The sequence below is a fragment of the Pongo pygmaeus genome, chromosome 9 (assembly GCF_028885625.2).
Source record: "Pongo pygmaeus isolate AG05252 chromosome 9, NHGRI_mPonPyg2-v2.0_pri, whole genome shotgun sequence".
Lineage (NCBI taxonomy): Eukaryota > Metazoa > Chordata > Mammalia > Primates > Hominidae > Pongo > Pongo pygmaeus.
Window position 1 is genome coordinate 10,015,411 of NC_072382.2, and position 23,523 is coordinate 10,038,933.

Here is a 23,523-nt window from a genome sequence, read left to right on the forward strand (position 1 = left end):
CTCATCCTGAAGCCATCCTGTGGATCTGGCAGTAGGGCTGGGTACCTGGAAGCCAGGTGCTGAGTATATAGGTTCACTGGAGTGGGGAGAGGTGGGGTGAAGATTCAAGCTGGCCAGGAACCCAGACATGATAACATGTGCCCACCGGGGCCTTTGGACTGAGGCCTAGGTGCTGCTGATGAATGGGATGGTAGGGAGTGAGAAATAACTCCTGAGAAAGGGCTTGCCCACATCCAGGCTGAGCTCCAGGGAGGATCTCCTTTGACTTGCACAGGCCTTTTGTAGGCACAATGGTGGGATGAAGAACAGACAGGAATTACAGGAAGCCCCTGGAAATCTCTGGGAAGCTCCAGGGTCTAACTGGCAAAGAAGTGGGCGAGGGTGAGCTTCCAAGCACTCACTGTGGTGAATGAAGCAGGTATGGATGGCCTCAAGGTGTACTGAGAGCCTCAAGGACAGGAAAGAACAGAAGAGGAGCTTGGGGTGTAAATCTGGAGAAGTTTCTGGAGGAGGGGTTGTCTGTGTCAGGCTTTTGAACGAGTTGGGAAGTGTGAGCTTAACCCAGCATAAAGGGTGTGAGCAAAGGTGCAGAGTGGTGGGGAGAATGTGCCTCATGGAGGAGGCCAGGAGAATAAGGGAGCAGTTGAAAGGGGGAACTGGGGGCCTCCAGTGCTGAGGGCTGGCCTGTTTGCCTGCTGTGGGGAAGGAGGGATCCTGCACTCATGGTGAGGCCTCTGTTCCTCTGCCCAGTCTCCCCACCCCAGGCAAGAGTGGAAGTCGGTGATCATGAATTTGACGGGGTCTGTGGGGCTGATCGTCCTCGGTTTGTCAAGCGGCTCCTTCCTTAGAGGTCTTGAAGGCAAGGGAGTCCCCAGAAAAGCCTCTCCTCCCCTGTCCCTGCAAGCAGCACCTCCACCCTGGAGAGGGCCCTTCATCCCCTCAAGGCTGGGGAGGGACTGGCTCGGTACCCCCTGTGCCTGACTCCCCAATTCTGCTTCTCCAGTAGGGTCCTTACTGTTCTCCGAGGGGGGGGCCGGGAGAGGAGGAGCCGGCGATGTGCACCAGCCAACAAAAGGTCAGTGACCCCCATGGTCCCCAGAGAGCCCAGCCCTCATCCTGCTGCAGGCTAACTGTGCTTCCTGGGGGGAAGCCAAGTCAACGCAGGCACATCCCCTTGTCCTCTCTGAGGCCTGTGGGAAGTGATGGGTCTGCTGCCTGAGTGCCATTCCAAAGGACCCATTAGCTGCCCTGATGTGAAGGGCCACAAACCTCCATTTCTTTCGCAAAGCCCAGTTGTTCTGATGACTTCTTTCTAGAACATAGGTAGGTATCTTTTTATGTGGCAGTTGTTCAGGCTGATCCCTAGGAAGTATCTGTTTCTTTGTTAAGGCAACCAGGCAGCAGGGCAACCCCAATTTAACCATCAAATTCTGGAAGCCTGCTAGGTGCCCAGTCCAGGGAGATTCTGGTTGGGAGCTGTGGCCAGCACAGGGCCTTTAAGCCTGCTTGGGGGCTCTAGCTCCTTTTTCTGTACTGAGGCTGCCTCTCTTAAGACAATTTCTTTCCTAAGAAGTTTACAAGCCACTTTAACAGGTCCTCAAGGAACTCCAGTGGGTGCCAAGCACTGGGGCTATGTAGTCCCATTTCCATTCTTTAGTCTGCTTGTCTGTTTGCCTGGATTTCCGCCATCCTTGTCCTCTCTCCAGTGACTTGGTGTGTCTCTTTTGTCTGACTCTTGAAAAAGCAGCCAGGCCATGCACACTGGAAGTCTCCTTGAACACCCCAGGTGAACCTGGTCACTTCCACACTTTGTCCACACTTCCACTAGAAGGCTCATCACACTGTATCATAACTGTCACTTTACCTGTTTGCTTCCCCAACAAGACCAAGCTCCTTGAGGCCAGGGATTGGATATTTTTGTTCCTATGCCCCTGGTGCTTTACACAGCTCTTGGCACATAAGTAGCCATGTGCTTAGCAAATTTATTTTATATGAGCCAATGGGCTCTGTTCCTAAGGGGCTGATTGATGTTCTAACAACTACAATAAAGTGTGGTCCATGCAAAGTACATGAAAAGTGCAGACTCTTTTCAGAGGAGTTAATTTATTCATTGAGGCCAGGCACGGTGGCTCATGCCTGTAATCCCAGCACTATGAGAGGCCGAGGTGGGAGGATCACTTGAGGCCAGGAGTTCAAAACCAGCCTGGCAACGTGGTGAGACTCCATTTCAAAAAAAAAAAAAAAAAAAAAAAATCATTGAGAAAGAGAGGGAGACACAGAGGAGAGAGGCAGCACACTAGCAGAAAGTTACCAGCTGGCACGAGTCGTTTATTTGTGGGATGCTTTACGGTTGAGGAAGCTGGACCCCGCCCTTTCTCTTTCTGAGATGCCCATGGCAGCCTGTGCAGTTCCTGATGATCAGCTCCATTTTCCAGACGGGGAAGCTGAGAGTTAGAGCCCAGCTTTGTGACCAGCCAAGGTCACAAAGCTGGTGGTGGAGCCAGCACTAGCGCCCAGGTCTTCTTTCTCACATCACATTTCCTCTCCAGGGAGCAGTACAAGATGTTATTAGGCAGTAAGTGCCAAGTGAGCAGAACAGACAGCTGTAGAGCTCGAGAGTAGGGAGGGCGGAGGGGGGCGCTGGAGACCTTCCCAGAGGAGGTCTGGGAGCTGGGCCTGGAAAGAAGGCAGCTGCTCTGTCCCTTATGCATGGTTCTCAGAAATGCAGGACCACAACAACTAGTCTCTAGCCACATTCACTGGGGACACTTGTAGGGCTACAGACTCCCCAACTGTGAGAGATAAACGAGCATCAGCTATTATCCTCCTTTCTGGTTCCGGAGCAATTAGGGGCGGTAATTGTGCAAGCGCTGCTGGGAGTTGTAGTTCCCAGTCGCGCCAGACCGGCGAGATGGGGGAGAGCGCCTCCTGGTGCTTCAGGGCTTGTTCAGCCCAGATCTGGTTTGTGCTCTGCTGAGCCCCTCGGGCGCCCCTACAAGCTCACCCCAGTAGAATCTCTCCACCAGTCCCTTGAAGTCATGCCCCGACCTCCCCTACTCAGGTTCTCTCTCTCTCTCCTCACCATCTTCGGGTTTTCTTTCCACACTTGCTCATCTCTTTTTCTGTCCCTCTTCTGGAAGGCTTTCAGGTTCTCTTTGGCTGCTCCTCAGGCCTCTTGGTGTCTCTGGGCTGACCCAGGTCTCTGGTGGCAAAGGGACTGGAGCCCGTGGAGGCGCAGGCTCCGGAGTAGCTAGCTTTGCCACCCACCCCAGGAGACTGGAGGCAGGGCTGAGGAGTCGAGGAATGGCCTCGTTTCTCCACTTGGCCTTGGCAGCCACTGTCCAGCCCCAGACCCGCCTCTTTCCTTTTTGCTGGCCTCTTTTGTTCTGTCCCAATCACTTACTCACGTGGTTGCCTTATTCTTTTCTTTCTTTCTGTTTGACTCTCTTTAATGATATTTTCTTTGACTGCAGTGAAGGTGAGGGAGTGGGAGGAGTGGCTTCTGGGTGGGACTAGTACAAGTGGCAAAACCAAGGTCAAACACATTCCTTTTTCTGGTCCTTGAGCCCCCTGGTTCTCCTAGTGCCTGGGCAGTAGGCTTCGTTGCTATGGAAACAGCAAGGCTCCAGAAAGCCCTGGCTTCTGTTCCCTAGAGGTCGCTGTCCACTTTCGTTGCTGGCTCTCTTCCCATCTCCTGTACCTGTCCCCGCAGGGCTTGCTCCTTTTCTTTATCCAGAGAGCCACGCTCATCCCTTCTTGCTCCCTCACAGCCCTGAGCCGTCTTCATTTCTTGTCTGTCTCTGTGATGGTTCTCTTTTTCCTGGCTCTGCCCCACCTCCCTCCTTCCCTACTCCTTGCCACTCTTCCCTGCCTTCCCCTCTTGTCTCTGCTGGGGTCCTCACTTTTGCTTTCTGGCCCTCCCCACTGGTACCATAAGTAGACAGAGGAAGGGATTCAGACTGTCCCGATGTTGCCCAGGCCCCCACCAGCCTTGCTGCCCTGTGGCCTCAGGAAACCGGGCCTTGCCAGCTGCAGTGAGTGCTGTGCCAGCCTCTGGGGCAGCAGCTGGTGCCTTGGCATCCGGAGGCAGTGAGGACAGAGGCTGTGGGCAGCCTGCCCAGAGAGAGAGAAGCAGGCTGTGTGTGGAGGGGAGGGGATCTGCAGAATCTGCACTCCGAAACTCCCCCCCGCCACCACCCCACTGCCTCAACACATAGCACTGCTGCTGAGCCCTGCCTCCACCAGGGGAAGGCAAGTGCTTCCTGGTGGCCCTGGATGCACCCTGGCATTGTGCCTGTTCTTGCTTGGGCATTGGGAGCATCTATTGAGAATTCCTGCATTTGGTTAGCTCGGCCTCTTCATAAAGACCCTCACGGCCAGTGTTGTTTGCCCTGCACCCGTCCAGTGAGGTAGGCAGGGCCAGCTGTGTGCCACTGCTTAATGGCCAGAAGTGAGCCACTGGTAGAGCCCAGGTCCTCTGGTTTGTCCTGACTTCATATCCGGTTCTCTTCTCTCTGCTTGCACTCTGGCTTGTGCTGGTGTTGGACAGAAACCTCAACTTCTTGGTACTACTGAGTCATTGTCTTCTCACTTGTTATCAACTTACAGAATGCTGACAATCCCTCAGCCTCTCCCAGTAGTTTTTGCTTCTGCTTAAAAAGTGGCAGTGGAAGGGCCCTGTGCCGGGTGCCTATGGACATACGTGCACACACACAGACATGTGCACACACAAGGCCCAGGCCTGCCCTTGCCCTGTCACTCTCTGGGCACACACAGGTCACATCCAGGCACTCGTTGCTCTCCATCTTGGGCCTGTCTGCGCTGTCCTTGGCTTGGAGTAGGGAGCTGGGGGTGAAGATGATAGCTGGGGCTGTGGCCACCCATGTGAGCTCTGCCTGGTGGCCTGTTGCTATCCAGTGCATATCCCTGTCACCTGCATCGCCTTCCTGTGTGTCTTCCTGGCCCTTCCCCCATTCCCCCACCTCCCATTCTCCTCATCTGCTCCCTGCTGCACAACAGGCCTATTGGTCGCATCCCATATGGTGAGGCTGAAACTGTCTCCAGGCACTGAGGTTGGCCATCGCTGGAGGAGGGGCAGGAAGGGAGGTGGGCTGTGCGTAGGAGACCCTTGAGGACCCTGCCATACGGGGGGAGCGCCCAGGGAGAAGTAAGGCAGAGCTTCTTATTTCCCTTCTGTGTCCCTTTGTTAAGGGGAGTGGCAGATGGGAAGGTTGGTGGGGAGGAGACAGTGAGCACCCTCCACTCTGCTGGGTCCTGTGGCAGAGTAATTGTCAGCTGTCAGTGTGTGAGCCACTTAGCAGCCTCCTGGTTTGGAAATGGACACAGGGGACATTGACTTTTGACAGCAGAGACGGCAGGGTCCTGAGAGGATGGTTGACAGGCCGAGGGAGGGAAAGGGGCCTAAAGCTACAGGTTGGGACCTCTGGGCTCCTGGTGCCCAGGACCAGTGCCTGCGTTGCTGGAGGGGAGAGGGAAGCACTGGTGTACCCTACCCCATTCAGCCTTCTCCCGTTTCCCCACACCACGGCATCCAGGCAAGGAGGAGTTTGTGGCGACCTTCAAAGGCAATGAGTTCTTCTGCTACGACCTGTCACACAACCCCATCCAGAGCAGCACTGACGAGATCACACTGGCCTTCCGCACCCTGCAACGCAATGGCCTGATGCTGCATACAGGCAAGTCGGCCGACTACGTCAACCTGTCCCTCAAGTCTGGGGCTGTCTGGCTGGTCATCAACCTAGGCTCAGGTGCCTTCGAGGCCCTTGTGGAACCCGTCAATGGCAAGTTCAACGACAACGCCTGGCATGACGTCCGGGTCACCCGAAACCTGCGCCAGGTAGGGGGAGTGAGAAGAAGGCCAGGGATTAGCTATACCTGAGGCAGAATGGGGGTTGGGAGAGGGGGCTGCCGGGAGCTTGTGGTGGAGGGATCAGGGCTGGGCAGTGAGGTGTGATTCTGGAGAAGAACAGGGGTTGGGGCTGTGAGGGTCCCGACATAAGGCTGCAGTGGCCAGCAGGCTTCAGAGACCAGGGAGCTGAGCTGAGGAGGCTCCAGAACTGCCCCTGGGCAGGAGCCTGAGGGCAGGGGAAGGACTGGGCTCAGATTGTTGGGAGCAGCTTGGCTCTCGAGGGTTGGGGCTAAGAAATCAGGTGATTTAGCAGGAGGGCAATTCAGGAGATGGGAGGAGTGAGCCAGTGCCTGAATGGGTGCTCCTGGGTGCCAGAGGGTGGGGAGGGGTTCCTGTGGAGTGGGCAGGCTTTGGCCTGGTGGAGCAGATGAGGGTGTCCCAACACTAGGGCAGCAAGGCAAAAAGGCAAGCCTGAGTTAATGTGTGGGGGCAGGATGTGTTCTGCCCCCAGCCGAGGCTTTTTTAGGGCAGAGGCAGAGATGGAGCCAGTGAGGTGGTGGCATAGTAGGTAGGTGACAGAGAACAGGAGCAGAGAGGGGGCTTGGCCCTTCATCTCCTCTGGGCAGGACATGCCCTTCTTTTCCTTCTCTTTCTTTCAAAGGAGCCAGGCCCTCCCAGCATCCATGGCTTGCTTTCTGCCTCCCCTTGGCTCCTGGGCAAACCCACGCAGGTACTCAGAGTCCTTCCTGCATTGGCTTCTGCAGACAGGAGCTCCTGTTCCCAGATGCTCCCACTGGACAGGTCCTCTTAGGAGTGGTCCTCTTCACCTTTCCCAAGGCCCAGGATGGCTAGTGCAGGTGAAGCTGTCTCTGGCCAGTCTCTTCCCACTTATCTTCTCTGAACTTCCTGGTTCTAGCGGTGTGGTGGCTAACTTTCCTTGTCTCTCCTCCTGTCATCCTCCTTCTCCTCCCCTTCCTCCCACTGAAAGCTCGTCAGCAGGCTCAGGATCTTGGCTGGCCTCCCACTCTTCTTACCTGTTCTCATTTCATACCATCTATGATGATCTAGTGGGGATACCTCCTCATTAATGCCACTCCTCCTTGCCGGGAGAACGCAGTGACTAATCCTGCTGCTCTTCCTCAGGCCTGCCACTACCTGTTGCAGCCGGGCTCGTACTAAGGTGCCTATTCTTAGTGACCCCTGCGTTATACAGAGTGACATGCTTGGTGGAGTCACTCCTTAATGCAGGCCTCCTCTTCTTGTCAAATCATCCCTTTACCCAATCAGAGGGCTGTCCTCCGTTGTCATTACCAAGCGCATCTGAGTGTGTCATGTGCATTTGTGACAGTTTCAGATGCCACACACATTTTATTGGGGGGTATAGAGGAGTTGCCTCTAGTGCTTCCTGCTCACTTTGCTCTCTCTAGGACCAGCGCTGTCACCTGGTACTGACTTCGGCAAGATGCTCCAAGTTCAGAGTTCCTATCCATGCATCATATGACCAAAAAATACATGGCACATCCATACTGGGAACAGAGGGGGAAAAAAAGACATGGTCCCTGCCCTTCCAGGACTTCAGCTCTTGAGGAGACAGGATGAGTCTGTTAAAAGTGAACAGAGCAAAGCCATGCCAGTGCCAAGTGAGCAGCAGAAACCTTAAACACCCTAGGACTCAAGTGATACCCAAGACGAGGGAGAGGTCTGTGGCTAGGGGAGGTGGGAAAGCCACACAGAGGAGGAGATACTCGGCCTCAGCAGTGCTGAGTGTAGACAGTGACCCTCGGCTGCTTCTTCCTGGGGTTCCCGGAGTCGAGAGTCCAAGCTGGTAACTGATGGAAACCTCTTCCCCTGGATTGTTCTACCAGAAGTCTCAGAGCAGAGAGGCAGGTCATATTGACCCTAAAGCAGGTCCTGAGGTCCACAGAGGGTGTCTGCTTAAAGACTTTGGTTGAGCGCTCTCTTTAAAAAGGGATTCTGGGGGAATTTCTTTTCTTTTCTTTTCTTTTTTTTTTTTGAGACGGAGTCTCGCTCTGTTGCCCAGGCTGGAGTGCAGTGGCGTGATCTCGGCTCACTGCAAGCTCCGCCTCCCGGGTTCACGCCATTCTCCTGCCTCAGCCTCCAGAGTAGCTGGGACTACAGGCACCCGCCACCACGCCCGGCTAATTTTTTTGTATTTTTAGTAGAGACGGGGTTTCACCATGTTAGCCAGGATGGTCTTGATCTCCTGACCTCGTGATCCGCCCGCCTCGGCCTCCCAAAGTGCTGGGATTACAGGCGTGAGCCACCGCGCCCGGCCGGATTCTGGGGAATTTCTTGATTCCAGTCCACACCCATAAATGTGAAGCGTTGGAGCTGCAGACAAGCAGCCATCTTTTGATCATCATGGCTACTAGGGGAAGGTCAGCCTCAGAGCCATGTCTGGCTCCACTGCCCTCACTCAAGGCCTAGACTGTGGCCAAGTTCATCCTCTCCAGGCCCTGTTTTTCCTGGCCTAAAAGAGTAATTTATTGGATCCTGTGTCCCTCGAGCAGTGTTTCTCAGTCACTCAATCATGTTGTGCTCCCCAGGAGACATTTGGCAACATCTGGAGACATTTTGGGTTGTCAAAACTTGGGGGTGCCACTGTCATCTCGTGGGTAGAGGCCAGGATGATGCTAAACACTCTACAGTTCGCAGGACAGCCCTCATAACAAAGAATTATCTGACCCCAAATGTCAGTAGTGCCGATATGGAGAAGCCCTGCTCAACCAAGTTTTCTTTCTTTCTTTTTTTTTTTTTTTTTTTAAAGACGGAGTCTCGGTCTGTCGTCCAGGCTGGAGTGCAGTGGCGTGATCTCGGCTCACTCCAACCTCTGTCTCCCAGGTTGTAGTGATTCTCCTGCCTCAGCCTCCCGAGTAGCTGGGATTACAGGTGCCCGCTACCACACCCAGCTAATTTCTGTATTTTTAGTAGAGATGGGGTTTCACCATATTGGCCAGGCTGGTCTCAAACTCCTGACCTCAAATGATCCTCCTGCCTTGGCCTCCCAAAATGCTGGGATTACAGGTGTTAGCCACCACGCCTGGCCTCAATCGAGTTTCTATAGTGTCTGGGTGACATTTTGGGATTGGAACAACACTTACATGATAAGAAGGGTGATGATGGGTGGAGTGGTTTGAATCAATATTCTGTCTTCCCCAGGTTTTGTGGGCCAGGAGCAAGGACAGGGAGAAATGACATCTGTCTTCAGCCTTATAGGATAGAGTGCCAGGATCTGAGAACACTGTGGCTTCCAGGTTATTTTTCTCATTTGATTAGAATGGCCAGGGAGATGGCCTTCTGGGGAGGACCTACCTGAGAACCAGCACTGAGGGGTCTCCATTCCCTTTGCTTCTGCAGCCATGGGAGTGGGTCAAAGGCCAGCTCCAAAGACTGGAAGGAGGCAGAATTTCCCCTTTTCCCTTGGACTTGGTAATTATCCCTGGAATCATCTAGAGGCTCTCAGAACATAGCAGTTAGGACCAGGGGCACCTGATGAGACAGTGTCTCATTCTCTCCTCTCTCTCCTTTCAAATCCAGCCCTCGAGGTCACTGTGACCGGAGGTGTCTCTTGGAGGATCTTGGCAGGAATTATTACCTCTGAGGATTCCCCGAGGTCTATTTTAAATCCTGGGCCCACTCTCCTCCCATACCCAATATGCTTCCCAACTGCCTCCCACCACCATGCAAGCAGTGTGCAAACCCATTTCCTCATTAGCCAGCACCAAATTTGGAAGACAAGCTGGCTATCAAAATATCACATGGTGCTTCCTCCTGCCCAACTTGGATAACTCCTATCCTTGGTGCAGAGGCTTTCAGGAGCTCCTCCAGGTCCCAAAAATGGAGTCCCCAAGGATGCAGTCCTCAAGGATGGAGTCCTTCAAAGATGTGGTCCTCAAGGATGGAGTCCCTCAAAGATGTGGTCCCCAAGGATGGAGTCCCCAAGGATGCAGTCCCCAAGGATGGAGTCTCCTAAGGATGCATTCTCCTAGGGATGGAGTCCCCAAAGATGGAGTCCCCTAAAGATGCAGTCCCCAAGAATAGAGTCTTCCAAGGATGGAGTCCCCAAGAATGGAGTCCCCCAATGATGGAGTCCCCAAGGTTGGAGTCCCCAATAATAGGGGACTGCCCCAGGGGCAGTGTCCTCTAAAGACGCAGTCCTCAAGGATGGAATCTGCCAAGGATGGAGTCCCCAAGGATGAAATACCCAAAGATGGAATCCCCAAGAATGGAGTCCCCAAGGTTGGAGTCCCCCAAGGATGCAGTCCTCAAGGATGGAGTCCACAAGCATGCAGTCTTCAAGGATGGAGTCCACCAAGAGTGTAGCCCCCCAAAGATGGAGTCCCCAAGCATGCAGTCTCCAAGGATGGAGTCATTAAGGGTGGGGAGACCCCTGGGAGTCTTGGAATGCATTCCTTAGGAACGCATTCCCCTAAGGATGGAGTCCCCAGGGGTGGAGTCCATCAGGCAGTTAGATTCCTTTCCTCTCCTTCCTGCCCAGGCCTCTCTCCCTCTCTGGCATGGCGTACAACCTGTCTCAGGGTCTGCTGTGCTGTTCTCCATACTCATCCGTGCCAACTTTCTTAGTTTTTCCCTTTGTTTTCACAGTTCTCCTACAGACACCACTTATTTGCCCTCCTTTCTGCCTGATGAAATCCTAGATCTGAGGTTTGAGTCAGAAAGACCAGGTTCAAATCCCAGCTCTGCCAATAGTTTGAGTGCCTTTAGGCAAGTTATACAACTTCTGTGAGCTTCAGCTCCTCATCAGCAAAGTGAGAATGAGTCTTTTGATGACTAACTGGGGTATTGCCTTAAAACACTCAACACAGTGCCTGGCACGAATTAGTTGTATTTTTTTCAATCCTTCAGGCCCAGCTTAAATGCCACCATTTTCAAAAAGCCTTCCTTGATCCCTTCCTCCAGCCAGCCTTCCTTCTTTGCTATGTTCTTTGAGCCCTTGGAAACATGTATTTGAGCCCTCTCATCACATTCTGCCTGTGTTGTCAATATTTGTATTCATTCCTTATCTGTACTTCTAGGTGGTAAGCAAATTGGTTGCTTAATACCTGCAACTATTGAGTGTTTGTAGTTGTTTTCCTAGTAGTTTTTTTCTGATCCATTTGGTCTCTTTCTTGAAGGCAACTGGTAGGGTTTTGGACACGAGGACCCATGTCCAAAAGTAGCAGATCTAACTACTTCATGTGAGCACTGAACTACTTCTTGTGCTCTTGGAAAAAAACCCTCCAATTCACAATTCACTTTTTTTTTTCCTTTTTTTTTTTTTTTTTTGGAGATAGAGTCTCACTTTGTCTCTCAGGTTGGAGTGCAGTGGCGCGGTCTCGGCTCACTGCAATCTCTGCCTCCCAGGTTCAAGTGGTTCTCCTGCCTCAGCCTCCTGAGTAGCTGGGATTACAGGTTCCTGCCACCATGCCTGGCTAATTTTTGTATTTTTAGTAGAGATGGGGTTTCACCATGTTGGCCAGGCTGGTCTTGAACTGTTGACCTCAAGTGATCCGCCTACCTCAGCCTTCCAAAGTGCTGGGATTACAGGCGTGAGCCACTGTGCCTGAGCCTAATTCACTTTACAAGACCAGAAGAACACCTCTCCTGGTCCTTCCTCTAAATTTCCTTAGGACTTTATCTTTCTGTCACAGCGTTTCTCAGATTGCACTGTAACGTCTCTCCCCACTAGCCCCTGGCCTCAAGGATCTCATTTCTCTTTACTATCTCACCTAATTTTTATGACAACTCTGTGAGGTGGAGATATTATTCCCATTTTACTGATGAGAAAAACAAGACGCAGAAGGTTAAAGAACTTGCTCAAGGTTATCCAGTTAGGAAGTGGTAGAGTTGGAAGTCTGCCTTTGAAACCACTCTGTTCCTCTGCCTCCAAGTGAGGGCCTGGGTTGTTGTCATTGGTGCAAAATGCAAAGGAGGCTGGGGTTTGTCCTGTGCTTCTGTCATTCTTGGATGTTCTCAAATTTTGAAGCCATTTCAATGTTCTGCTTGTATCTCTGAAAAATGGGTCCCTCTTATGGGCAAGTGGAGTGGGTTCCTCTTCTCTTTGTCCTGAGCTTCTCTTACTCAAGCTCCACGGATTGTCTTCACCCCAGATTTTTATGATTTGTGTAAATATTCCCTCTCTTGGCTTTCTTGAGCAGGGCTGGAACTACACTCATATTTCATGGTGGAGATGGGGTATAGTTTTGTCCCGAGGCTCTCCTTTCTGCCTGGTGAATTCCTAGAGCTGGTGTTTGAGTCAGAAGGACTTGGTAAAAATGACCATGTGATATGATGCGTTTCTTCTTCCCTCTGTGACTCTGATGCCCTTCTCATTCATTATGTGTTGTCATGCTTGTGTTCCCAGGCTCCAGGAGCTCTCTAGCTCTTTCTATGAGTGGGATAAAGCCTTTGTTGCTCATCTGTTAGTCTGAAGCCTCAGCTCTCCGGATCCTGGCCATAGGGAAGGCGTGGGCTGCTGTGTACCCCTTCCCTGTGCTGTGTCCCAGGCCACCAGGAATGGGTTCCAGTGGAAGCTGCATTCTAGTATTTCACAACAATTGCCCCCATAAGCATGATCTCCACTGGACTGGGTCTGGATCCTTAATCCCTAGGTCTAGAGGGGCCCCATCTCATCTACTCCAACCCTGATATTTTTAAGAGGAAGCCTGGATCTCTCGTCAAATTAGTGGAAGGCCCAAGGGTTAGAACTCCCATCTGTTTCTTCTCAATCCTGATTCTTTTTTTTTTTTTTTTTTGAGACAGAGTCTCGCTCTGTCACCCAGGCTGGAGTGCAGTGGCACAATCTTGGCTCACTGCAAGCTCTGCCTCCCGGGTTCACGCCATTCTCCTGCCTCAGTCTCCCAAGTAGCTGGGACTACAGGCGCCCGCCACCACGCCTGGCTAATGTTTTGTATTTTTAGTAGAGATGGGGTTTCACCGTGTTAGCCAGGATGGTCTCAGTCTCCTGACCTCATGATCTGCCTGCCTCGGCCTCCCAAAGTGCTGGGATTACAGGCATGACCCACCGCGCCTGGCTCTCAATCCTGATTCTTAATTTGCTGTTCTACTTGTTAAAAATGGAATCTTCTTCATAAAGTTGAAAACTTTTGAATCTTATTTTATTCTCCATAACCAGTTCTAACTCAAAGAGTAGTAATTGGATTTTTACCTCCAATGCCTTTTTCTTCCTGCCTTGTTCGACTAGTGCAGTGATACCAGACAACACTTACCTTTCTGGGCCTGGTTGTTTAGCTGCCCTGAAGCTAATTGTTCCTTGTTCTGACTAGTTGGCCTCTTCATTTCATGACAGTCCTACCAGCCGCCAGTACTAATCCTCTTACCACACGCTATCCCCTGGCTCCCATCACTGCACCTGCAATTAGACTCTTCTCTTGCTATGTAAACTGCTTCTGCATCACTAATAATTAATATTGGTTATTCAGCACTTCTTCTGGCTGCTAAATATTGAATTCTGTTATTTTTAATTATATGAGGCCCTTATTCATCATCTTACTGAATTAGTCCTGTGCCCACTGGTTATAACAACTCTCTAACTAATGGATCTGTCCCTAGAATACCTCTCCTTCTCACAATCACACTCTCAGGGGTGCAGTTTAGTATTTAACAGGCATCAAGCAATAATGTCCCTCCATCTCTAATACTCTTAATTAAAGCTGCCTCAGTGCCTCTGACATGTCCTCCCCAAAGACAGGGGTAATTTGGAAGGTGGTTGTTGCTGCTGTCTGTGGCAATGAGAAGAGAAAATGAACTTAGAACCACATGAGAGTGGGGACACTAGAGATTGGAGTAGACACATTGGGCTTATAGCTTAGGGAAAAGTCAGGGATTTTAGAGGTTCCTTTTTATGGGTGTAGGGGAGTGAATTTCTGGTGCTGGCTGTGGGGAGTGGAGACTCAGGGGTTTATGGGTGTACATGAAAGGAGGCTGTGCTGCTGGGATGGCCTTACCAATTCTAGAGACTGGTAGGGGTGGTGGTGGTGGGCACTTGATTCTGGGAGGGACAGCAGCCCAGAGTGTAAGAGAATGGGGTTGGGGTGATTGAAGAGCCTGGAGAAAGGCTCTTTCAGAACTTTGGAGAAAGTTCTGAAAAGTCAAGGTGGACACGTGGGAGGAGTCAGCTATGGGTGGGAGATGGGGAGGAGAGGGAGGAGGGTCTGGAATAATTTGATATAATGTGTGAGCCATCTGCCAGTCCGTGGAGGGCAACATTTCCTTTTCCCTGTTCTGGTGGCGACTCACTCTCTCTTCCTTTCTTAAGGATGAGAAGAAAAAAAACCAAAAACAAAAACAGAGGAGCTGCCCCTCTCCTCAGTGACTCCCTGGATCGATTTGCATATTCTCCATCCCCAGGAAAAGCAGGCATCCATGGCCCCTCCTATGCTCCTTGGGAACCCCTTCCTTTTGCCTCCAAATGAAATTGCCTCTCATTCTTGCCAGTCCTTTGATTCTCTAGGGGTTATGCCCACTCTTCTCCCAGCCTGATAGCCAGCTGGCCCATCACCAACTGGTTAATCCATTAACCTGGCATGGCCACTGGTCAGTCAGTTGGCCAGCACCAACTTGCTCTTTAGCCAGTTCTCTGGAAAGCCATCTGGTTGATCAGTTAGCCAACAAACCCATAAGTCCATGGCTCCAACCAATAGCCCATCCCTCCTCACAGCCCTTGTTCCCTCCCTTCCTTCCCCTCAACTCTCTAACATTTCAGCTGATAGGACTTACTAATACTGCATAATTGGGTCTGCTTCTTAATCCCCTGCCTTCCCTCTCTCACCCTCTGTTGGAAAACCCCGTTGCCGACTCTGTGTGTGTTACTAACACGCTTATAACCCAGGGGACCAAGGGATGGGCAGGGACAGGTGGGGCAAGGTATGAGTGAAAAACCGAACTAACCTTTCTGTCTCATCTGCGGAATGTCGGCCATCTTTAAGTCTTTGGTTTCTTGGTCCAGTTCTTTTGTTGTTTTCTTCTCTACTAACCAAGGTCTCTAACTGTTCCCCTTCTCTGCAGACGGCTCTTCTTCGGGGAGGGGATGGGGGGAAGAGGAATCCAGAGGAGGGGCGGGGTAGGGATGGGGAGAAGAAGGGACTTAATTTTTGTGTGTGTTTTATTTCTCCTCCCCCCATTATAGTTTAATTTTCTTTAAACAAATACTTTCGCTGAACCTAAGGTGGGAGGGTTGGAACAAACAACCAAATATATATGGATATATATTTTTTCCTCCTTCCTTGAGTTTCACAGTTGGTCATTTTATTTTTCTTTTCTTTTCGTTCTGTTCTTTTGTTGTTGTGTTTGTTGTTGTTTTTTGACACCCCCCCTCCTCCCCATCCCCCCATATCTCCGGTGAAGCACGCAGGGATTGGACACGCTATGGTAAACAAACTGCATTATCTGGTAGATATCACTCTAATTGTCTTACCGTTTGGTTTGCCGTGGGTTTTTTTAACTGTTCGATTCTCCCTCTTTTGTTTCTTCTCCCTGTTTGGTTTTTTGGTTGTTTTGCTCTTCCAATTGTTTTTTGCGTCCTGGACAATCTTTAGATTTTGCTTCTCTTTTAGTTTCCCTCTTTCCCTTTTCTTTCTTTTTTGGTCCAAACTGAAATACAAAAGACAAATGGAAATTGAGGAATTTGGCTTGTCCCTGCTGTAATCCCTAACTCCTGAATTCAGATTCCTGGCCAGAGAGACCTGGGGGCAGGCCCCATGTTCATCGGCTCTGGTTAGACCAGCCCCGATGCCAGGCTGCTTATTTCTATTGCTTTATTTTGTTCTTTTCCCTCCCCTCCCTTGTTTTTTCTCTTTGATTTAGTTTCTTGGTCTCCTGAAAATCCATGGAAAACACCATCCCATGACATGCTATGCTCTGCTCACTGTCAGCTCCCTGGACAGGGCCCCTCAAGTTTGAGGAGGGGTCTGGGGGTGAGACCTCCAGTGGCAGCCAGCGGGGTGGGTTCCCAGGGGTGGGGGGCATGGCCTTGGGAGATGCGGAGCTGCCTGAGATCAGTCCAGACCTCATGCAAATCATCAGTTCATAGCAGTTTGGGGGCTGCCCCATGCTGGCTGCTCTGGGAAAGGTGCCATCCCCTCCCTCACTTCTCAGCCTTGAGGGTTCCTGGTTCCATGTCCCCCACATTTTGCATGGCATGAATGGTCTTTTCCCCTGACCAGGGATAGCGTCCAGTTCCCCCAACTGCTCCGCTGCTCTGACTAACACTGTGTTTCACACTGTCTTCCTTCCCCTCACCCCCTGCCCTCTCTGCCCGCTGCCTGCCCCGCATGGCCTCTGACAGGGGCTGGTTTCCTTCCCTGTTGAGGGGAGTGAGAGGAGGAGGCCTGCAGGGGTGGGAAGGGGCAGCATTGGTTGTCCTTGTCACCGAGCTCCTCTGTTTGGGTTGGGCTCAGTCCCGGTGAGTGTTGGTGTGGGTGTCTGTGTAAATGCAGCTGGTGTGTGTTGGTGTGTGGGTGTGACTGTGTGTAAATGTTGGCGTGACATTTCAGGGTGTTAGTGGGAAGCCGTACCATGTGTGTGCGAGGCTCTGCTGGTGACTGTCCACGTGTGAGCTGGTGTGAGCTGGGGGCTGCGTGACTATGTGGGTTTTTGAGCCTGGTGAGGACTCTGTGTGGAGGTGGACTGTGGAGACTGGCCCTTCAGTTGCAGTGCCATGGCAGGCAGGAACAGGGAAGGAGCTGGGGCTAGCTCTTTGCTCCTTGCCTTGCCTCAGAGTGTGTACGCGCAGGCCCTGCTGCGTGTGATCCCCTGGGATTCCCTCGTGCCTGCCCAGTCCTGGCTCTGCAGCAGCAGCCGGTTAGTCATCGCCTATTAATAATGCAGAGTGATTGAACACCAGGCTGGGGACCCTGCAGATGGACGTGTCTGCTCCCGTGGGGCCGGCGCTGCTTGGGGCAGCTGCCTGGCCTGCCCAGCCTCCCAGGTTTGTATGGCTGGCTGATGAGGAGGGAAGCGTGACAGTTGGGGCTCCCAATCTGAGTGTCTCTCCCACTTCCCTAGGAGGCTCTACCTCTGAGGCTACATTTGGCTTTTCCTGACACTTTTGCAGGTCCATGTTTTCCTGCACCCATATAGACTAGTGCCCATGGCCAAAGCCATTCCAGCCCTACCCAATTTAAGACTTCAGGTGGCCACTCCCAGTAGTCTTGGTGTTCCAGTGGGGCATACAGTGCCAGATTTCTTGTTCCTCCAGCTGCTGCTTCTAGGAGTTAGCTGCTACCTGCCCAGCTCAGGCCAAGCCATTGAGTACCTGTCAGGAGCTGGCCAATTGGAACTTTCTTTACGGTGCTTCATTAGATAACCAACCTGTGACTTTAGGGACAGAAGGGAGGCAAGATCAAGCCATGTGGTACACCCCAAGCCTCTGGGGAATACCATCCTAGAATTAGGACCCAGCAGACTTTCCATCTAGCCTCAATTTGGTTAAAAATTGACCACATGGGCTGAGTCTACTAAAGCTCAGTTCCCTTATCTACCAAATGGGCTAATAGTGGTAATATACCTGCATTGCCTACTACATGGGGTCAGTGTGAAGATCAAGTAGAGTAATAGAAGTGAAAACATTTGTACCCTGTAAAGGAAATTGTAATGTTGCTAAGCTTTATAAAATGTTAACTGGTTATCTCAGTGTTTCCAGGGCAGGGATGTTTTGTAAAGAAATGGTTCTCTTCCATAGCAAACCCTGGAGAATACAGCATCTCTGGCTCACTGGAGATCCTATTACCATCTCTTCTTAAGAATCAGTCCCAAAATAACTGTATGAAACCCTAGAATGCTTCAGGAATTGGGCTGGAGAAGAGGAAGAAAGATGAATGACTTGATTAAATTGGTTAAGAAGCAACAACCAGCTAGGCACCTGTAATCCCAGCTACTTGAGGCTGAGGTGGTTAAGCTGGTTAAGAAGCAAACAACCTGCTGGGCTCATGCCTGTAATCCCAGCACTTTGGGAGGCTGAGGCGGGTGAATCACCTGAGTCCAGGAGTTCAAGGCCAGTCTGGCCAACATGGTGAAACCCTGTCTCTACTAAAAATACAAAAAAATAGCTGGGTGTGATGGTGGCCATCTGTAATCCCGGCTACTCGGGAGGCTAAGGCAGGAGAATTGCTTGAACCTGGGAAGCGGAGGTTGCAGTGAGCCGAGATTACGCCTCTGCACTCCAGCCTGGGCAACAAGAGTGAAACTCCATCTCCAAACAAAACAAAACAAACAAAAAAAAAAAAAAAGGAAGAAGCCAACAACCAGCTATGCACCAGTAATTTCAGCTACTCAAGGCTGAGATGGGAAGATTGCATGAGCCCAGCAGTTCAAGACTAGCCTGGGTGACATAGCAAGACCTCCCCACCACCTGCTCTTTTTTTTTTTTTTGGAGACAGAGCCTCACTCTGTTGCCTAGGCTGGAGTGAAGTGGCGCGATCTCGGCTCACTGCAACCTCTGCCTCCAGGGTTAAAGCAATTCTCATGCCTCAGCCTCCTGAGTAGCTTAGACTACAGGTGCATGTCACCACTCCTGGCTAATTTTTTGTATTTTAGTAGAGACAGGGTTTCACCATGTTGCCCAGGCTGGTCTCGAACTGCTGAGCTCAGGCATTCCACCCACCTTGGCTTCCCAAAGTGTTAGGATTACAGGCATGAGCCACTGTGCCCCGGCAAGGCACCATCTCTAAAACAAACAAACAAACAAAGACCCTATCTCTAAAACACACACACACACACACACACACACACACACACACACACACACACACACACACAAAACAAAAAGAAGTAAACAATACTGTCTTGTTTCAGTCCTGGAAAGGAAAGTATCTGCTAAATTCTGAGTCTCTAAAGTCTGCACTTTCCTGCATGAGCAATACTGACTGATAAACAGATCTGGTTGCCTTTTGGTGTCCTCATAGACCTTCATAAACCTGTACTAGGAATCAGCTCTTTCAGGCCAAGACCAGAGTCAGAGGCCTTGTAACAGGGTTCAATGTGTTCTGATTCCCAAGGCATCCCCCAGACAGGTTTTGGTTAGTTTCCAATTTATTTTTACTAACTCATTTATATGGACTATTTTCATGTTGTATGAGCACTTCTTCTTGGGGGAGAGGGTGGATATAAAGCAAAAAGGCCAACCTTGAGAAGGTTGACAAGTTCAGATTAGGTGTGATCAGACCGATGGAGTTTGCTTGTACAAATAATGATAGTTCTTTGTACACACACTGGGACTCTTTGAATAGCTTTCCCCTTTTGAATATCATTTAAACTTGATGAATGCCTGGATTGCAAGTAGCAGGCAGAGATTGTTTCCAGTTAACAGATGGGGAAAGCTGAAGCCCAGAGAAAGCACCTTGCCTAGGGTCACATAGCCAGATACGGAGGAGATTCACTTCAGTTTTCTCATTTGGTGCTCAGAGTAAGCCTGGAAGAAATGGGAGCGACAGTTGTTAAACTCCTGTCACAGATGAGAGTCAGAGGTAAAATGGAATTGTTCTGGAAAAGGATAAAGGCTGAATGAGAGCCCAGGATTTCTGACCTGACATCTTTCCTCTCTATTCCCAAACTATCAAATCCAGACCTCAGGATTCATGACAGGGCTGTGCCTGCTGGTTCAGTCCATCTTCATTGTGTGTCTTTCCAACCCGAGTCTCTGGTTAGCTTCTGCCCTCTCATTGAACAGGTAGCTAACCCAAACCCTTAGCAGAACTTGCAGTACCTTACTCAGCCTGGAGACCCTTGCTTCCTCTTTGTCTTTGTCCCTTATTTCCACCCACTCAATCCTAAGGGGATGCCGGGAACTTTCCCCTAGACTAGTTGCTCTTAACCACCTTTGGCTCATGGATACCTTTGAGAATTTGATGACAGCAATGGACTCTCACAGGAAAAAAACCCACGGAGGCAGTTTTGCACACAATATCAAGGGGCTTGGAATCTCCCAAGCTCAGCCAGCTTGCCCACAAGTTAAAAATACCCGCCCTCCGTCTTGTTCTCCCCAGATTAAGTCCCCCTCCCAAGGAGGTCAGTGACCCTGTGATCATCACAGGCAACTGAGAAAGGCTCCAGAAGGTGGCAGAAGGATACTTCCCCTCTTCCTCAGCCTTTCTTCCTAAGGCATGTGGGCATGGAGTGCCCACCAATGTGGAGTTATTTATGGCCAGGACCTAGTTTCATATCCTGCACAGCCTGCCACAGGGGAGGTGCATGGAGCAGAAAGAGAGGTGGGGTCAGCAGGGAGGGCTGAGAGCCCACCCAAGTCACAGGCTGCCCCTTGTGGCCACCTCCAGCCAGCCTCTCTGCTCCTGGGGAGCACAGTGGGGGCTGGGCAGTGGGCTCCTGCTGCCTCTGCACCCTCTCTCTTCTCCTCTGGCTGGACACAACTCTTCCAGGGCAGAAGCTCTGGCTCATTCCCCTTGGCCAGCTCAGTACCCACTCGGCCTGCTTGTCTGTGTTGAGTGGGTTGGCATGGTTGGGTGCAGACACTCTGCTGTGTCTCAGTGATGCTCTTTGGAAGGAGACAGCTGGAAGGTCCCACTGCCCTGGGTAGGATGTGGTATGTACACAGGTGTGTCTCGGGGTTGGTGATCGGTGGCGAATGGGTGGTGAAATGAGTGTTGGGTCGCCTGCTGATGAGGAAGGTAGAGTCAAATGTCTTTTCTCTTTATTTTTCAACCCATAAGTGTCTCTGTCCTAGTGGTCACTCCTCTCTCTTCCCCCCATCATCGGAAGGAACCTCTCCCTACCTGCACCCCACAGCTCTGTCGCCTTCATCTCTGCTCCTCCCAATGCCCATGCCCGGCACGCCTTCTTACCTGGCTGCCTTTCTCTGGCCTGTCCTGCTGGGTCTAGCCCTCACTCTGCTCCTCTAACCTGCATGTGTCCAGCTGCAGTGGCTGTTCTGTGTCGCATGGCCCCCTCCCTTCCCTCCTCCCCCACCGGCCCCACCCCTTCCAGAAGATGCGTGGCGGGGGGGTTGGGGGGCAGGGGCATCATGAACCCCTGGGGTGGAGGGGGACCGGGGGAATTATTCCCGTTTCCTGCTTTTACTAACGAACCTGCCATTTTTGTGTCTGGACTTTGATTTGTCTGAGGGAACAGTCGGGTTTTACTAATCTAAGTCATCTCCCTCCTTGCCTTCCCCAGAGACTTTCCTCCATTCCCTCTACCCTTGGCTTCCTTTCTGCCCAGAACCCGTCCCCACTTTCTCCCTCTACTCCCCATCTCTGGCTGATCCCTTTCCTCAGGGCACTTCCTTATGTTGTCCTTCCTCCTGCTACTCCATCCCTGGGTCATAAGAGGGTGATTAAGGCAGCCCTTTCCTGGTAGGGAGCACATGATCTGCAAAAAGCCCAAGGGGGTAAGGTGAGATTGTGCCCAGTCAGGAGGGAAACTGAGGAAGGTGTTTCCTCTTCTCTACCCCACACTGTCACCTCTTCTAAGTCTGAGAGGGCAAAGGGAGGGTGACTTTGGCAAATGGAGTGGGATAGAGAGAGCCCATAGGGTGAGGGAGATGGCCAGTGGCTGGTGCCCTGGCTTCTGAGGCCAGTGAGGGAAGACACAGCTGAGGGGCTCAGGTGGGCTGAAGGCCAAAAGAGGAGATTCTCTTCCTGGGGAGCTTTGGGACCAGAAGAGCCCTTTCCCTGCACTGAAGCAGAAGTGCACTTGAGTTTCTGTCACCAAAGTCACAGGCTCCGTAGGTATTAGGTTCATAGATGGGGATGCAGGCAGTGTGGCCCTGGGTCATAAGGCGATCTTTAATGACTGTGTGCTGTATCCCCTGGATTATGTTCAGATTAGTGGGGTTACAGGGACATGTCAGGCTGGTGCCTGCCCCTCAGGAGCTGACCAGTTGGGGTGACCAGACTTAGGCACAGGAAGTAATCAGTAGCCCAGTTCCTGGTCTCTCAGTGCAGCATCAGGCAGAGTGGAGGTGAAGGGCTGGATGGAGCTGAATTTGCCCCAGGGAGGCCCGTTCAGCCTATTACCCACTCCCTGTCTTATCCCTGACCTTTCATCCCGGTTCCTTCTTCCCTTTCTCCAGCCCTTCTCTGCCAGGTCTAATCTCGTTTGCATGTTTTTGTGACTAATACTTTGACCCTTCCCTTTTCTACCCAGACCCCTACTTCCCAGCCTTAGGGTGGGGTGGAGGGAAGAAGAAATAAACGATAATGACCAGCCCTCCCCTCAAATAAGACTCAAAAGCTTTCAGACTGCCCCTTTCCACAAAGACACCCCCTTACCTTCTGCTCTTGAACCTAGTTACCCCAGCACAAGGTTTGATGGTTCCCAGGAGGTGGAGAGTGGGGCTCAGCTCTACCCTATTCACTGTGAGGCTCCAGCCGAGCACAAGGGGGACTTGGGGTCCTGGGAGGGCAGGAAGCTCCCTTACCCCAGTTCTGCTCATGTCCCTTTGGAGTTCCTCCCCCTCACCCACTGAGACAATGGACCTCTGGAGACCAGTCGCTGGAAGATGGCTAGTGGCATGTGCATATAGACTGGTGTGGGTGAGGAGGGCATAGGATGTGACTAGAAGGCCCCAATCTCTAGACTGTTCCTGAAAGAGAAATGGGGTGAGCTGTGGCCTGTGGAAGCACAGTGTTGGGCTAACCCTGCGCCAGCTTCCCATTGACCCTGCAGAGCTCTGCCTTCTTTCCCAGCTGACCCTTCCAAATCACTGCCTTCCTAGAGTAGGGGCTCATGGTCTCATAGCCCTTGGCCCTTCTCCCACAACCTTTCTGGGTGTCTTGAACCTTGTGGGCTGCTTGTAGAGTTAGATTTTTTGGAGACTAGGTGGCCATTTGCCTAGGGAGACTGGGAGAGTTGGAGAGTTCCCTGTCCTTGTCATGCCCCACCCCACCTAAGATTACTTCTGCATTCTCCAGGCCACCACTGAGCCCCCCTGCCTCCTGGAACACCAAGTACGCTCCCATTCCTGCTCATCCTGCTTTCTTACTGAACTTTCAGCCCAGGGGCAAGGTATTCATGAAGTTAGCCCTGTCCTCCTCTGTTCCCTAAGCTGGCCCTGACTCCCTGGAGTAACTCTGGTGGTGTCAGTAGACAAGGCAATTAGATAGGAAGAAGGAAGAATGGGTTGATGTAGCTAAAGGGCTCCCCTCTCCTTTGGAGGCAAGAGAGTGACCTGAATATAAGGAGACCTGAGGATCGAAGAGACAGACTCAGGAAAGGGCTAGAAGTGCAAACCTGGAGATTGGGCAGCAGGAATGGAAATCAGCCCCGATAGGCAACCCCAGAAAGTTTCAAGACTTCCCAGGAATATTTGAGTTCCTGGTCCTCACACTGCTATCTTCCATCTCCCTACTGGGTCCAGACTGAAAGATTTTCCAGCACCCAGCAGAGAGGGCTGCAGGTGAGTCTAAGCCACCAAGGTCTGGGGAACACCATTCTCTGGCACACTTTTGAAAGAAGTTCTGGAGTCACGTGTGTGTCCAGAGAGTACCTTCAGGAGAAGAAAAGTGAGGATGCCATTTGCACCCATACTGTGCCCCAGAATGGGGGATCCGTCCTGGAGCCCCCATTCCTGTTCAGAGTGCCTTCAAGGAACTACTTCTTGGGAGACCTCATGGGGAGCTCTCCAAGTACCCTTCAGGCTCCTGCCTGCTGAGTTGGGG

At 51.6% G+C, this 23,523-nt stretch overlaps 1 protein-coding gene across 28 annotated transcripts in view; it reads left to right on the forward strand.

The window, feature by feature from the left end:
- The window catches only part of NRXN2 (neurexin 2), a 118,160-nt gene that overhangs the window by 31,910 nt on the left and 62,727 nt on the right, over positions 1-23,523 (forward strand). For 12 of the 28 annotated variants that reach the window (XM_054441132.2, XM_054441150.2, XM_054441130.2 and 9 more), the window contains 3 exons: positions 1,004-1,075; positions 5,556-5,857; positions 15,257-15,301. In XM_054441132.2, coding sequence (XP_054297107.2) covers positions 1,004-1,075; positions 5,556-5,857; positions 15,257-15,301 — 419 coding nt within the window. The remainder of the gene's footprint in view (positions 1-1,003; positions 1,076-5,555; positions 5,858-15,256; positions 15,302-23,523) is intronic. The other 16 variants (XM_054441151.2, XM_054441155.2, XM_054441133.2 and 13 more) reach the window with 7 other exon arrangements.